Below are 15,369 nucleotides of genomic sequence, written 5' to 3' on the forward strand. Positions count from 1 at the left end.
GGACGCATCAGAGCATTTGAGAAGAAAACCAAACCAATGATTCGGGTTTTCGAATCCTGGTTAAAAAATGAATATTAAAACCATTACAATCCCTCTGTTATTCTTACTTTTTATTTATAAAAAAATATGTTTAGTGGTTACAGATAATACAGAGGAGCTTCAGCTGATCGTTCTTAATTCTAATTACAAACACTCACGCGAGATTATTAATTTATGCACAAGAAAATCAGGAATGCAAGGCAATGGATGAGATTATTCCTTTTGAAATGGCTGCTCCACCATAACACCTCTGCAAAACGCTCACCAATCTTTATTTATTCTTATTTCTCTGCATTATTTCCTTCTGTCTTTCACCCCTTCATAGATGAACCAGAACCCAATGCAGATGACGCTGGCTCAATGGCTAGAGTAGAGCTAGAGGATGATGCCTGATGACCTAAAAAAGCGTTAGACACTGCCCTTGAATTCTCTAAAGCTGGCTTAGAGCTGGAGGATACCTGAAGAGGCTCTGTATGTTTCCTTTCCTCCAACTTATGCACAAATTGACATAAGTGAGATATACCTTGGTTTGTAACATTCTGCTTCCCTTCTATCCGACCAATTCGGAACTCCAAGCCTTGGACACCGCGTTGAACAGATTCGACATCAAAGCCAATATGTTTTAAGTCTCCATGAATCTCATAAACCTCATTTTTAGTGACAGCATTCAACTCTGCACATTGATCCAAACCATTATCAACACGATCAATTCTTGAAGATAGGTGTCGTTTTGCTGCCGTGATAGATGTCGAAACTTGTTCAAGTTGTTTGCCAACACTTGTACATGCCTCTGATAGGCTACGTCTTGTAGCAAACATCATATCGGAAAGCTTCCACCCCTTCCACCAAATATATCCATAACCTGCAACTCCAATCACAATAACAGGCACAACATATGTTGTTGCACCTGACTGAGAATTCTCTGTGACAACTGTGATTGACCTTGACGATACTAACATTTTTAGCTCCTGTCTTAGGCTGTTGACCTGTGCCATCAAAGAATTATCATTTGACACTTCCTTCGACTGTGATTCATCCTCCTTTGAACAACTATTAGAATGAACATTGTACTTACAATTAGTCTGACATACTATAGAAATATCCTTTAAAAACCACAGTAATTCCTCTTTTCTCAGATATATGTCAAATTTGTGGGAAAATTCAGCGAACCAAATACAAGAAAACTACCCTGCCAGATGTTCTTCTCACTCAGTAATTATTAGTATTTGTATAAATGTATGAAGCACCGAGATGAAATTGCTCATTATTGAATTTCCTATGAAAACCTACAGAACTTCCAGAAATCAGTCTTTTGGTAATCACATGTACATCTGCTCCTCTTGTTACCATGTTTGAAGCTACATATTAAAATTCCAAATGTCATGTGACCAGGTCAATTTCACAAGAACAACAAATATACTTTCAACACTCTTTGCATCGCGGAATAGCAATCCTCCATCAAGATCAAAGTCTTCATGAAAAGATGATGTGTGAATAGATTGCAGAGCAACTGTTTGTACCATCAAATTTTCTGCTGAATCCCCATACATGGCCTTTAAAATTGGGATTCCCATGACTAGAGTATTAGGCAATGTAGATAATGAGAAGAGTGTGATGACCCAATCCAAGCTTCCTCTATGTGACCACTTAGCCCACAAGCCCAGAACCAAAAGTGCCATGGCTTTAGATACCACATCAGCAGCAATGAAAGTAAAATTCAACTTGTAAGGGTTGATCCTGGATATAAACTCAAATGACAGTAGAGGGACAGCAAATACAGCCACAAACTTATTGATCCCTGCACATTGCTCGGGACTGAATACCTTCCACCATTTTACAGATCCATAAGCAAAGAACATTGTCACATACAGTGGAACAACAACACTAATTACAGTGTATAAATCCTTCCAAGTTATCATCCTTGCCACAGAAGGACTTGGATTTTGATGTGAGTATTTTGGTAGATTGTCCTGATTTCAATTCCACTTGATATTATGTAGCCTCACATTGATTTCACTTCCAGCCATTCTGCTATTGAATACAAACACTGCATAATGCCATCCCAGCAATTGGGTTCAAGTCTCTCCGAGAATCAATGAAGGGAATAGCCACCTAGATCAAGAATCTGACAAAAGGACCACATTACTATTACAACCGTGGTCATCTAAAAATGAAAAGATGATGTGTGAATATAAATCTATAGGCATCTGTAAGGTCTGAATCCTATAGTTTGGAAAGCTGCACCAAATGCTTCTGACGGGTTGGGTTCAAACTCAAACCACCAGATTTAGCCATTGAGCCATAAGAGGCCTATAGGCACACTAGCTGTCAGAAGAATCAGTATGGTCCTTTGCAGAGAAAGGCCTATGAGATTCCAATTCTTAGAACCAAATGCTTGGCTACAAATAGGATCCATTCCTGATGCCAATCCAAACAGAACTGAATAGCCCGGAAAAGGGGCCATTCTACTTCCTCCGTAGAATACTCCAATTATATGTACTCTGGAATGGCTATTAACCTTCTAATTTCTGTTAACATCATGTGTTGTTTATGCTACATATGTTTAAGAACACCACTGAAACTTATGTGTTGTTGGGTGTTTATATTGTATTCCAACTTGCAGTCTTGGGGTCTCTGTTGAGCATTCACTCTGATAATCCCTCTCCCTCTCAGCTGCAGAGTTGTGGACATGGCAACTCTTGGGTTCCTCTTCACATTTATAGTGGACTACATATGTCCAAATTACTACATATGTCTTATGCATGTTTAGTGGACTGTTTTTTTTCTTTTTACTGGTTTCCATGTGCATGTGTAGGTTTGCCTTGTACATGTTGAAGGGGTCACTCTTCTTTCTGGTTAGTTTACTTGTGGGCCAATGCATGTGCATGTGTGGAACCTAGTTCCAATCTCACCAACTTGGTATGTTGCTTTGTCAAACATTAGCAATATGCTGTTATATATATTACTCAACTCAAAAACAGACAAGTAGACTATATTTGTTGATCCTAAATTTGCTCTGCTGCATTAATACTCCTATATACAACCAGGTCATCATTATGCCATAAGAAATTTTTGTCTCCTTATAATGGCGAGTGCCACAGTGCCCATACCAGTTATCATGAATTCAGTCCTTCCCTTGCCAGTGACCTAGACCTCTGTTCAGAGTCAAAGAATCGGCCTGTACTTCTCTTGAGAAGGGACAGTGAATAAGCAAATGGCTGATGGTTTCAGACTCAACTTTCATCTTCAGTTTTACTCAGAGTGCGTCTATTAGGGCCATGCCACTCTTAGTTTTACTCAGAGTTTGAAACTCTCTGCTATCAAATACTGGGCACAAAGAAACTGAATCAATAAAGCTTCCAACCATTGAAACAGGGTAATGGGAAAAACAATTTTATAAGAAGCCCCAAGGGTTGAAAAATAAGAATGTTGGGAAATGATGATGCTGTACAGGATGGTATTTATGACACACCATAATACACTATAATTCTCCAACCTTAGTGTAATGGTACCTTTGTGAGGGGACTAATATACAGAAATGTTTGAGAATAATGAAGCAATATGTTCACTGTGATCTGAATTAATCTATTCACACATCCAAAAATAAGGGAATCTGTTCTTACTATCAACAGACACACCAAAGAATGATGTGAATTAGTCTATGATCAGAATTATTCCTATTCACACATCCAAAAATAAGGGAACTGCATACAATATTCACTTCCTTGAGTATCATTTATTTTAAAACTCATAGATGTATTTGGGTCCTATAATGAGCATTTCATCTATATAAAGTGGTGATAACTAAATGTGTTTTTTGCAGAATAGTTGCCAGTATTAAAAGTGATGCAGTGTAAATGAACACAAATTATCTGCTTTTTTTAATTATATATGATTGAAAAACATGTTGAGTATTAGGAAATAGATAATTGTCTACTTGTTTAACATGAATTTATTGTTATTTGTTTTTCAGGTTTTTGAAGTGTAAAAAATGGTGCAAAAGTGGCATTTATGCATTGAAGTGTCTTGCTTTCCAAATCCAGGTCGAGCAGTTATTAAATTCATCCTTTACAATATGGCAACAAATCATTTATTTTATGGAAAGAGAGAAGTGCCTGGAATGACGACAAACAATGAGGCATATTACATTGCCCTTGTTGAAGGGTTGAAAGAGGCAAAACAACATGATGTCAATGATATTGAAGTCTTCACCAACTCGGAGTTGATATGTAATCAGATGAAAGGCATCTATCGGGTTCGAAAGGACAATTTAAAACCTCTTCATAAGGAAGCACTAAATTGGAGTTTTCAATTTCAACATTTTACCATCAATCACTCTGCAGATATTGAAAAGATGTCCACTGATATAATGTCCAGAGCATTTTTAAGAACATATGTAGATGCCAAATATGACATAGGATCACCATCCACTGCAACAGAAATCATTGATCACCATCAATATAAATCCCCATTGTGTGAATGGGTTGTTGTTATCATTTTTCTGGGGTCTATCATAGCATGGTTCTTTCACTAAAGAAGAACCTATTATTCCCCAACATGCAATCATTACAGTTTTTTGTATGGGAGACAAATTAATGGACAAATGTAATATATTCCATGTACATGGACAAATGTATTTTGACAAAAGTAACTGGTTCATGATTTTCTGATTATCATCAATAAATTATGTTGTTGGAGAGATATTGATATGCTATGTGATTTGTTAGTTGGTTGTTGATCAATGATGAAAGGTTTCTTTACGTATGTGTCCTCCTCATCCATTAGATAATAGATAGTTGTCTTTACCTTGGTGGAGATGGTGCCTACCGTCGACTATGCATACACAGCAGATTTGATGATTTCCTCCTGTGGAGCTGTTTGGGAGATCTTTTGCCTTTCAATTGTGAAAAATGCTTGCCATATCGATATGATAAAAGGAATGTCCATTTTCCCACTTGTTCATGGTAGTGATTTTAATCCCCAAGCCATGCTAGAACTTGGACCAGTCAAGAAGAGTGCAGGGTGTGCATTTTAACCTACGCCCTCTCAACTGAAAATCACATTCAACAATTTGGAGAAGGGGCTCCTATCTTGAGATTTGATTTGATCACAAACTTGTTTTTGTTGACTATGCTAGCCAAAATTTTACCTGAACAGGGCTATACACTTGTTCAGTTTGTATCCAACTATAACATATGGTAGTAGAATAGATTGCCCAGCTTGGATCGGTAGCAAATCCCAACAATCGGCAGTCTTTACCTTGGTGGAGATGGTGCCTACCGTAGGATATGTATAGACAGTAAATTGGATGATTTCCTCCTGTGGAGCTGTTTGGGAGATCTCTTGCCTTTCAATTGTGAAAAGTGCTTGCCATTTCGACATGATAAAAGGAATGTCCATTATGCCACTTGTTCATCGTAGTGATTTTATATTCAATCATATCTGCAGATTGCAGAGAATCCCCAAGCCATGCTAGAACATGGACCAGTGAAGAAGAGTGTAAGGTGTGCATTTTAATCCAGGTCCTCTCAGCTGAAATTCACATTCAACAATTTGGAGAAGGAAATCCTATCTTACCAGCTAACCACCCCTCCCTCCTCACAAAAAAAAAATGAACCTAGACATGGACCAGCCTATTATAGTCTTAACCTTGGTGGAGACACTGCCTAGCGTGAGATATGCACGCACTGCAGGTTGGATGTTTTCCTCTTTTGGCATCTGTCTGGGAGATACTCCTTCTATTCAATTGTCATGAAAGTCGTTTTCCCACTTGTTCATGGTAGTGATTTTATAGTCAATAACATCTGCATAATTTCCCCAAGCCATCCTAGAACATGGACCAATTAAGAAGAGTGTAGGGTGTGCAATTAAACCTAGATCCTCTCAACTGAAAGTCACAACAATCTGGAGAGGAGGCTTCTCTCTTGAACAATTTATAACCAGACCATGATTGAGATTTTATCTGATTACAAGCTTGTTTTTGTTGACTGCGCTAGCTAAAGTTTTACCTGAACAGGGTTATACACACATTCAGTTTGTTTCTAACTATCACTTTCAACAGTAGAGTAGATTGAGCGGCTTGGATTGGTTGCATATCCAACTGTCAGCAGAGTCTTTACTTTCCAAAGTCTTCCAACCCGATTATTTTGCACTGACTATTCATCTCATCAGAACATACAATGCTTAATTTCAAGAATTATGATGTGTTTATATGCAATTTAAGTCTAGAAACACACTGTATTTAAATTTTTAACACGGTCTTCAGAAATTTGATCTGCAATTATCTTCGACAATATGAAGATCCATTGAATATATAAGAAAAAATAAGAATATGATAAGAGAATTTCATAGGAAGACCAAGTTTAGATGCCTAGTAGCTGGAAATTTACATAATTGATAATTGACTGCAGAGTAATATAAAAATTACAAACTCCAGAAAACTTTCTACATTATGATTTATATTTTGGCCTGCCCTTTTGACATTCTCAATGGAAAACAACCTAAAGTTGGCATGCCCAAAGAGGTGATTTTTAACAGTTATGTTGTTGGAGATTTCTGGAAGTGAACTGTGTAATGTTTTTGCAGCAATTGCAATACGGTGAAGTTGCTCTGTGTCTCCTAGCTTGCCGTTAATGCTATAGATTGCTGATTTCTTAATGTAATATAAGCCTGTTACAACTAGTCTCTACTTTCAACTGTACAAATAACCCATAATCTTTTATGACAGTTCAGGATCCCATATTTAGTTTTTGTTCCATCTTGATTAACGAAATTTTATGTGAGTATGAACAGAGTTATTTAGGGTAGACTGTAAAAAATATGCAATACCGGCAGAAGGTCGACATATCAAGGCTGCGAACAACAAAATTGGACAAGAAAAAACAGCTCTTGCAAAAGTAGCCTGAGGAGCAATTCCACCAATATATTTAACCTTTTCATTAATCAAATTTCTGAACTTGAGAGTCCATCTGAGAAATTTGTGTTATGATGATGATGGAACATGCCTGGAGTTTAAGGTATAAGAATGTCTTGTTAAAATTTAAATGTTAAACATCTCATAGTAGAATATTTCTAAACTCAAATGATCAAGGTTCAGTTATAGGTACTCTTACCAGCAATGTCTAAATGGTTCATGGTAAGGAGCTCCTTCTGTTGTGTACGAGAAAACCCTAAACTTACTAGTCAATATGTCACTCTGAGTACAGGAACTGATGGATGGCGCCTTTACAGGGTAGGAAGAGTGAACAATTGCCCATTTGAGACCTTGGAACATAGCACCAAGAGTCTGTACCTTTGATATACTAGAATATGACCACTACTCCTGGCAAGACCATGGTTTTAAATGTGCTTTCTATTTGTCCTTCTGATAAGCATCTTTGTTATGTTATTGACTGGCACAGATTTATTCCACCACAGGAATTTTGACTGCTTTGATGCTCTTACACATAGGTTTGACGTGTCAGCTAGTGGAATTTATTCATAATGAACTATCCCTCAGGTTTATATTTTAAATAATATTATTTGATTCAGTGATTATTGGCCTCTTTACATCACTTGAAACTGTAAACATAATTGAAAAAACCAAGCATCCATTATATATATACGCATATACATATGGAGTTTTAAATGTCAAATGATGACCATTGCAGTGAATATGTACAAGTACCATTGGATAGAAATCTCTACTATAATACATGTAGGCTACCATGGGTATATAAACAAATATGTCAAAAATATCAATTTCCTAGCTACAGCACTTCACAAGGCATAGATTTCTTGTGATAAATTTCTGCATACATAGCTTTGTTAATCTGTAATACAGTTCCATCCTCTACTGGTAATGTAATCAAAGTGCAATGGCTGAGACAGAACTAGTATGAAGTGACCATCATATATAACATGTTCTTCAATACAATATGCATGCTAAAAATCAAGTGTTTGGATAAACTCATGAGCAGTTTGGGTTACAAGGTTAATAGGAAAAGAAACAACTTGGCATGGTAAATCCTGGGCACTGCTTCTCAGTCATTTCCAACCACCTTGCCAATCACTTGCAGAATTCACACAAATTTTACAGTCAGATAGAATTTTCTTACTTCATTTAGGGTACATCACCCTTAAGCAAGTATGCCAACTTGTATAATCATCAAATCTCTGTAGATATATTGGATTAATGCTTATGTAAGTGCTAAATAAGCTTACTGAGTGGACTGTAATTTGACCACTCTCAGAATATTGAAGGACTTTGATATCGCTGTAATGCTATCATCAATTTCAATGCTGAACAGGGGTTTGTCGAATCTTATAAGCTTTTTCATTAAGATGAATCACATCAGTTACTCATTTTCCGAATAGGTTAGATAAAAATGTCATTGTGCACAATGAAGCAGTGTCAAGTTAGTGGTTTAGCTCATAGAACAGGAGCAACTCTTCTACCTATATTCCTTTTCTGAAATTTTCCAAATTTCTTCTTCCTCTACCATTCTTTGTATGAGTTGCAAGTGCTTGGGACTCATCATCTTGAAGTTTCTGAAATTTCCCTTTTCATATTAGCCTAGACTCCTCTTGAGTACAGGCAGTCGAATAGTTGATCAAACTTTGGAATTTCCAATCTGCCACAAATGCTTGATACAAATGAATCCCAAGATCTAGAAACTCATTAAGAGTCACAGTCACAAGTTCTGATTCGTCAATATTTCCTCCAATGGCTTTAAGTTGATCTCTTAACTGAGAGATCCCGTTAAAGTTGGGCAGCTAGAGAAAGATTCCCCAGCCCATTTGATCAAGCTTCTATAATGGAACAAAATGGATCAAAGAATTAGTATTGGACAAAAGAAAATTAAATTAATGTCAAGTTGGCTTGATCAACCTATTGGAGGGAAAATGAATTAAATGAAAATTGGAATTTGAATTTAATAGGTCGGCCTAATGTTGGCTCCCTCCTCCGAAGGGACATGTCCCTTGACATAAATCACTATAAATATACACCTATGTTTTCTATGGCTTGGTGGTGATTCTATGAAGCCAGAATTCAGAGATCTACCTTTCTACAGTAAGGAAGACACCCTTAACATAATTCAGATTTCTCTGAGATTGTTTTGAAGACTTTCTTGGCACAGTTCAGAGGAGATTATTATCTCATCATAATTCGGACCTCTGTTGAGGAAGATTATAATGAAGCTATTGTTTGGATACATGAAGACTAGTTCGATCTCCAACTGGGTGTAGTGGAAAACTCAGTTCTAATCATATTTAGTTCAATCATGATCTTGGCACTTGACCCAGTTCAATGTATATTCTAGTTTGGATCTTGTTAAGGCTAGTGCAAAGGATGATCAAGTTCAGTGCTCTGTGGGATCACAATTCAGAGTACCATTATGGTTACAACAAAGCATGTTTTCTGAAGAAGCAAGACTACAAGCCGAGACTTTGTTTGAGCTACAGGACATGCCTGAATCGAGGCTAAGGTTGTATATATGTATCTGAACCGAGCCCTTATGCAAGTTACAATATGACTTGATAAAGGGCTTATATACATTACAGTGTAAAATATTGTGGAACTGCTTCGCATAATATTAGCAGCTGAAGTTATGTTTGCATACAGTATATGCATATTGATGACACCTAGTGCTCAGAATAAGACATAATTGTCATCCTGACTGTTATCTATTTTATCTCAATTTTCTTTACAGTATATGCTTCTTTCTTAAATATGAACACCTATGTTTTCATATGGCTTGGTGGTGATTCTATGAAGCCAGAATTCAGAGATCTACCTTTCTACAGTAAGGAAGACACCCTTAACACAATTCAGATTTCTCTGAGATTGTTTTGAAGACTTTCTTGGCACAGTTCACTATAAATATACACCTATGTTTTCTATGGCTTGGTGGTGATTCTATGAAGCCAGAATTCAGAGATCTACCTTTCTACAGTAAGGAAGACACCCTTAACACAATTCAGATTTCTCTGAGATTGTTTTGAAGACTTTCTTGGCACAGTTCAGAGGAGATTATTATCTCATCATAATTCGGACCTCTGTTGAGGAAGATTATAATGAAGCTATTGTTTGGATACATGAAGACTAGTTCGATCTCCAACTGGGTGTAGTGGAAAACTCAGTTCTAATCATATTTAGTTCAATCATGATCTTGGCACTTGACCCAGTTCAATGTATATTCTAGTTTGGATCTTGTTAAGGCTAGTGCAAAGGATGATCAAGTTCAGTGCTCTGTGGGATCACAATTCAGAGTACCATTATGGTTACAACAAAGCATGTTTTCTGAAGAAGCAAGACTACAAGCCGAGACTTTGTTTGAGCTACAGGACATGCCTGAATCGAGGCTAAGGTTGTATATATGAATCTGAACCGAGCCCTTATGCAAGCTACAATATGACTTGATAAAGGGCTTATATACATTACAGTGTAAAAGATTGTGGAACTGCTTCGCATAATATTAGCAGCTGAAGTTATGTTTGCATACAGTATATGCATATTGATGACACCTAGTGCTCAGAATAAGACATAATTGTCATCCTCACTGTTATCTATTTTATCTCAATTTTCTTTACAGTATATGCTTCTTTCTTAAATATGAACACCATAAATAAAATCAGATTTGTTTTGATCATATAACAGATCTAACATTTGAGAATATATTTGAAGAACAATTTAGATTGATGTCAAAAACACTAATTCATTCCCAAATTGTGGTGTGTATACATCATTGTTACAGCTTAGTCTGCAGTATTAGACCAATTACGTGAGAAAATACAGAAACATTGCAATAAAAAGAACCGACAATTGAATTTGTTGAACAATTACAGAGCCATGTGAATTAACTTGACATTCCATGTCAAAGTTCAAAATTTCATGAAACTTCAGGAGAGTAGTGGCATATAATTGAACTTTTACTTTTGCATTGATGAGAGCTCAAACATTCCTCGGTGCTCATCAGGCACCCATATTTTTAAAATTGCACTGATGAAGGCTCAAACTTTCCTCAAATTTTGCAGGCACCCATGTTCTCAATGTACCTAGAGCCTTCTGAAACAACACAACATTCCATGTCAAAACACAAAGTTTCATGAACTTTCAGAGAACAGATTATGAAAAAGGTATTTTTATAGCAACATAACAATGGAAAAACATAAATATACTTATCATATGATAAAGGGCCACCTGACGACGCCATAATAACCTAGCTTATCTATTATTTGTGCATACCTCATTGATTCCCACTAGAGTTGAAGTCCTTCTGTAGATGATCAGTCATGGTTGAAGATGATGCTTCTCCACTTATTCTATAGTTACCTAGAAAAATGTCAAACGTTATCGCAAAGAAATTTTCTAGAGCATCAAGGTATATGTGCACACACAATGAAAGAGTGTCAAATGTACCTGGCATGGAAAGTAAGGTTGGATGGTCTTGCATCTCCCTTTGGTCTTGGGTTATCACCATGGTTGGGGATTGTTGCATTGCTGTAAAAATAAACATACCACATGTTAAAGAATAGTGATGATTAAATACTTAAATCTAAAATCATGACTCTATTCAACACATGAAACTAACCTGGAACCATAGAGATGGCATTATTTGATCGATGACGTCCTCGCTTATTGAGGTATCGAAACTCAAATGGTTCATATTCTGATGGATCAACATTTAAATCAATTTCCAAACCATTGTTTTTTCTGCTACTTCTTCTTTTCTTTGTGGGGCTAAGGAAACTCTTCTTCCTCTTCAAAGATGGATCAAGAGATTCCAATCCAGGTGTGAAGTCAAAATCAGTAACGTGCAAATTATTGGCTTCATCCAACATTTTTTTAAGCATATCAGTCAATTGGATTGTCTTTGCCAAAGTAGTAGGAGGGTTATCTAAAATGAGATGGGTATAGCTAAACAACTTCTCCCTTGCCAAATGAAGTGCCTCGGCATCTGCGTCAACTTCATTTGTGGCCATAAGAGTAGCATCGGCATCTTCATCATGGTTTTGAGGCTCTATATTGATCTCAGGTGGGTCATTGCATATGTTATCCTCTGCATGTTGATGAAGCAATGGATTTGAATTATCCGATTGGAAATACAACCAATTAACCTTTATGGCATGCTTGCAAATGTTTCCACGGATAGACCATGGACATTCACACGTTATAAAATCCTTACGATACCAGGTGACAAGGTATTTTTTATCTCGATCTGTCTGACTTCTCACCCAATAAGCACGTGTTATGTTCTCATGAGGACAACAATCAGTATCCATAATTTTTCTTGCTCGTTCCACTGATGATTCTAGCTGCTTTTCTCTCTTGTAGTTGTTTAGGAATCCTTCTTCTTTTAAGATTTCCTTGAACCGATAACAAGGTTCAACTGTTGTTAGTAGCATATGCAATAACCAATCCATCCTCTGGGCACATTTTTTCCTTCTATCAGATAGAAATGTTGTTTTTAGGTAACAATGGTATGACTCAACAGCGTTATTGGTCTCCTGATTTGCATGAGGAAACTCCCGACAACCTTTCACCCACATACCTAATTGCAAATAGAACGATGTCAGTCTCACTCTATCACCTTTATAAAAGAAAAAAATACATATAATATGAAAAAAATGTTTACTTACGAATCTTATCTCCAGTGACCCAATTCTTGTTGAAATAGTCTAAGAACTTCTCTTCATCTGCAAACTTGATAAAAAATTGATTGATTGCATCTTCCACTTCATAATTGAGAGTGTGTTTCATGATGAAACCTAACTCACTGAACATCTCTTTGGCTTTTATGGAACTAGTGGCCAATCGATTGACATTTTTCAACCAAGCCCTCCATACATGCCAAACGCATAAGATCACATCGCAACCTGTGATCCTCCTGCCATATTCAATGCATTTTAGTGTGATATTTTTAGAAAAAATGCATGTTTGGTTATATCATGACAATGTTAAAGTTACCTCAAGGCACTGATTTCAGCCAGTGCATCATCAACCATGAAAGCATTGACTTTCCAATCAGGACAGGTTTGGAAACACTTGCGCATGAGCTGCTCCAGCCATATTGCAATATCATCTTATGTGTTTCGTGATGCCACGACCCATGCAACAGGCACCCCGCTTTGTTGTTCATCAAATGCCACGAGTGTATACAATTGATACTGTCATTTTCAACATTACATAAATTCAAATACAAGTTATTAATCATTTTGAATGGATACAACTTAAATAAATATATTCAATAAATCATTGGCATCTGACTTACCCCATATTTGTTTGTGTTAAATGTTGAATCCATGGCTATTAAGCTATTGTGCGATAGCTTGACCATTGTCTCCAACATCCACTTTGTTTGAATCCCTATTATAAAAGGGACCTCCACACCATTGGGCTTTTGGTAAAAGAAAAAATCTTCCCGATGCTTTTGATACCAAAGGTTTACACTCATTTCATCCTTTTTGTGAAGTTGATAATTTCCCTTCGCCAACCTATTATAAATGTTTACAATATCTTTCCTGCATAAGAAGAAATCTCTATCTCGAGTTGCCACATCGATGTCAACATGTCTCTTAACGTGGGTTCTATACACTACATCAATAGGCACTCCCAAAAAGAAACAACTCTCTACATATGCAACAATGTCCCTCGAAAGCCTTGGCCTAAGCAAGGCCCTGGTCTCACCTGAAGTGTCACATTGACCATGACAAGCCCAACCTTCCCCATCTACATGTTCATACATATTGAAAGTTAATATTGCTCTATCAGGAATTTCATGCATAACTTTCACAATAAAGTGGCATTGGCAACCCCTCTTCTGCACAAATGAAGTCCTTCGTTTAGCTGAAAGATTTCCTCTTTTGTCCTCTGGGCCAAATGAACAATAATAGCTAAACCAAAAATTTAAATTGTTAGTACATACAAAGAAAGATAACCGTGGTTTCAAAAGATCTAAACAATATATATTTTAAATACTCACATATCATATTGCAATGCAGCAGTAGATCTTTCTTTTGGTTTACCCTTTGTTTTTCGTACGAAATTACATGGAGCAATAGGATTTTCTTCCTCTCCTTTTATAAAGTCAGCAACCCGTCGTAACGGGATTACAGCGACACGATCAATACCATTGTTTTTTGTATTTATTTCTGTCCAAACCAAGTCTTTATTAGAGAAAGTCATTTTTCCTTTGAGGTCTTGCACCTCAAGATCCATGATATATTGCCATTTCTTTCGCTTGCCCATTTTGAACTAATCTGGTCAAAGAATATGCAAGGACATCAAAACCAAAATTTCGATCTTAGCAAGTTATTCAACATATATATAAATATAAAACCTCTTTTATGCTTTTTTTGAGGTCTAAAATATCAATCACTCAATGATGACAAAAATAAATAGCACAAAAGGATGCAAAAAATTTGGGATGCAAGCATTTCCTTTAAGATGTTGCTTTTTGCCTCATTCATTTTCAACAAGGCATTCCTTAAAGGAAAGATTCCTTTGACAACATGAACAGATGCAAAGATTTAGTTACAAAACCGTGTTTTCTGCTTACCTAACTCTGAAGCAAAAAAACATAACATAAATATTAAGCAAATGTGAAACAGCAACTCCCGTCTACCAATTTTCAAATATTAAGCAAATGTGAAACAGCAGGACATACTATAACACAGAGACAGAGGAGAAGCGTGGTCTGCAATGAAATTGAAGCTTCCCACCACAATATTCACGCGAAATTGTTTGAACAACAGAGTGTATGTTTCTCTATTTGAAGGCTGTGCTCTTCTTCTGCCACAAAAATCCTTACATGGCTGTCAGTGAGCCGTCGGTTGCACAATTATTTTTGTTTTATAATATTCAGTTTTCGATATTCTTGGCCAATTGTCCACAAATTCGTGTTTCTTGACCTTATATCCTTTTGCAGAGGACTCTGAAAATATTCCATGAATTAAATTTTAAAAATCTTGGAATAACTTCCGTGATTTGAGCTCATTTTCTAGCGGAAAACTAGTTGAAATTTTGAGATTGAGCCCAATTTATAGTCACTACAATCTTCTTTTCAATAAATTCTGTTTGGATTGGCATCAGGAATGGATCCTATTTGTAGCCAAGCATTTGGTTCTAAGAATTGGAATCTCATAGCCCTTTCTCTGCAAAGGACCATACTGATTCTTCTGATAGCTAGTGTGCCTATAGGCCTCTTATGGCTCAATGGCTAAATCTGGTGGTTTGAGTTTGAACCCAACCCGTCAGAAGCATTTGGTGCAGCTTTCCAAACTATAGGATTCAGACCTTACAGATGCCTATAGATTTATATTCACACATCATCTTTTCATTTTTAGATG

General features: G+C 36.6%; 1 protein-coding gene and 1 long non-coding RNA gene across 2 annotated transcripts; both read right to left on the bottom strand.

Annotated features, from left to right (window-relative positions):
• Window positions 1–350: 350 nt before the first annotated feature.
• LOC149204898 (uncharacterized) lies at window positions 351–1,898 on the bottom strand. The gene is made up of 2 exons (XM_089397239.1): window positions 1,429–1,898; window positions 351–1,089 (listed from the first exon to the last, which is right to left on the bottom strand). Exons 1-2 carry the CDS (start codon window positions 1,896–1,898, stop codon window positions 351–353), a joined length of 1,209 nt encoding a protein of 402 aa, XP_089253365.1.
• Window positions 1,899–10,747: 8,849 nt separating this feature from the next.
• LOC149204899 (uncharacterized) lies at window positions 10,748–11,602 on the bottom strand. Its single transcript, XR_016251812.1, has 3 exons — window positions 11,441–11,602; window positions 11,267–11,353; window positions 10,748–11,086 (listed from the first exon to the last, which is right to left on the bottom strand). It is a non-coding gene; the product is annotated as an uncharacterized LOC149204899 (long non-coding RNA).
• Between the last annotated feature and the right edge of the window lie 3,767 nt (window positions 11,603–15,369).

Source organism: Pinus tabuliformis, chromosome 1_2 (assembly GCF_031772625.1).
Source record: "Pinus tabuliformis cultivar Carrire ecotype Pingquan chromosome 1_2, CPIR1, whole genome shotgun sequence".
Taxonomy (NCBI): Eukaryota; Viridiplantae; Streptophyta; class Pinopsida; order Pinales; family Pinaceae; genus Pinus; species Pinus tabuliformis.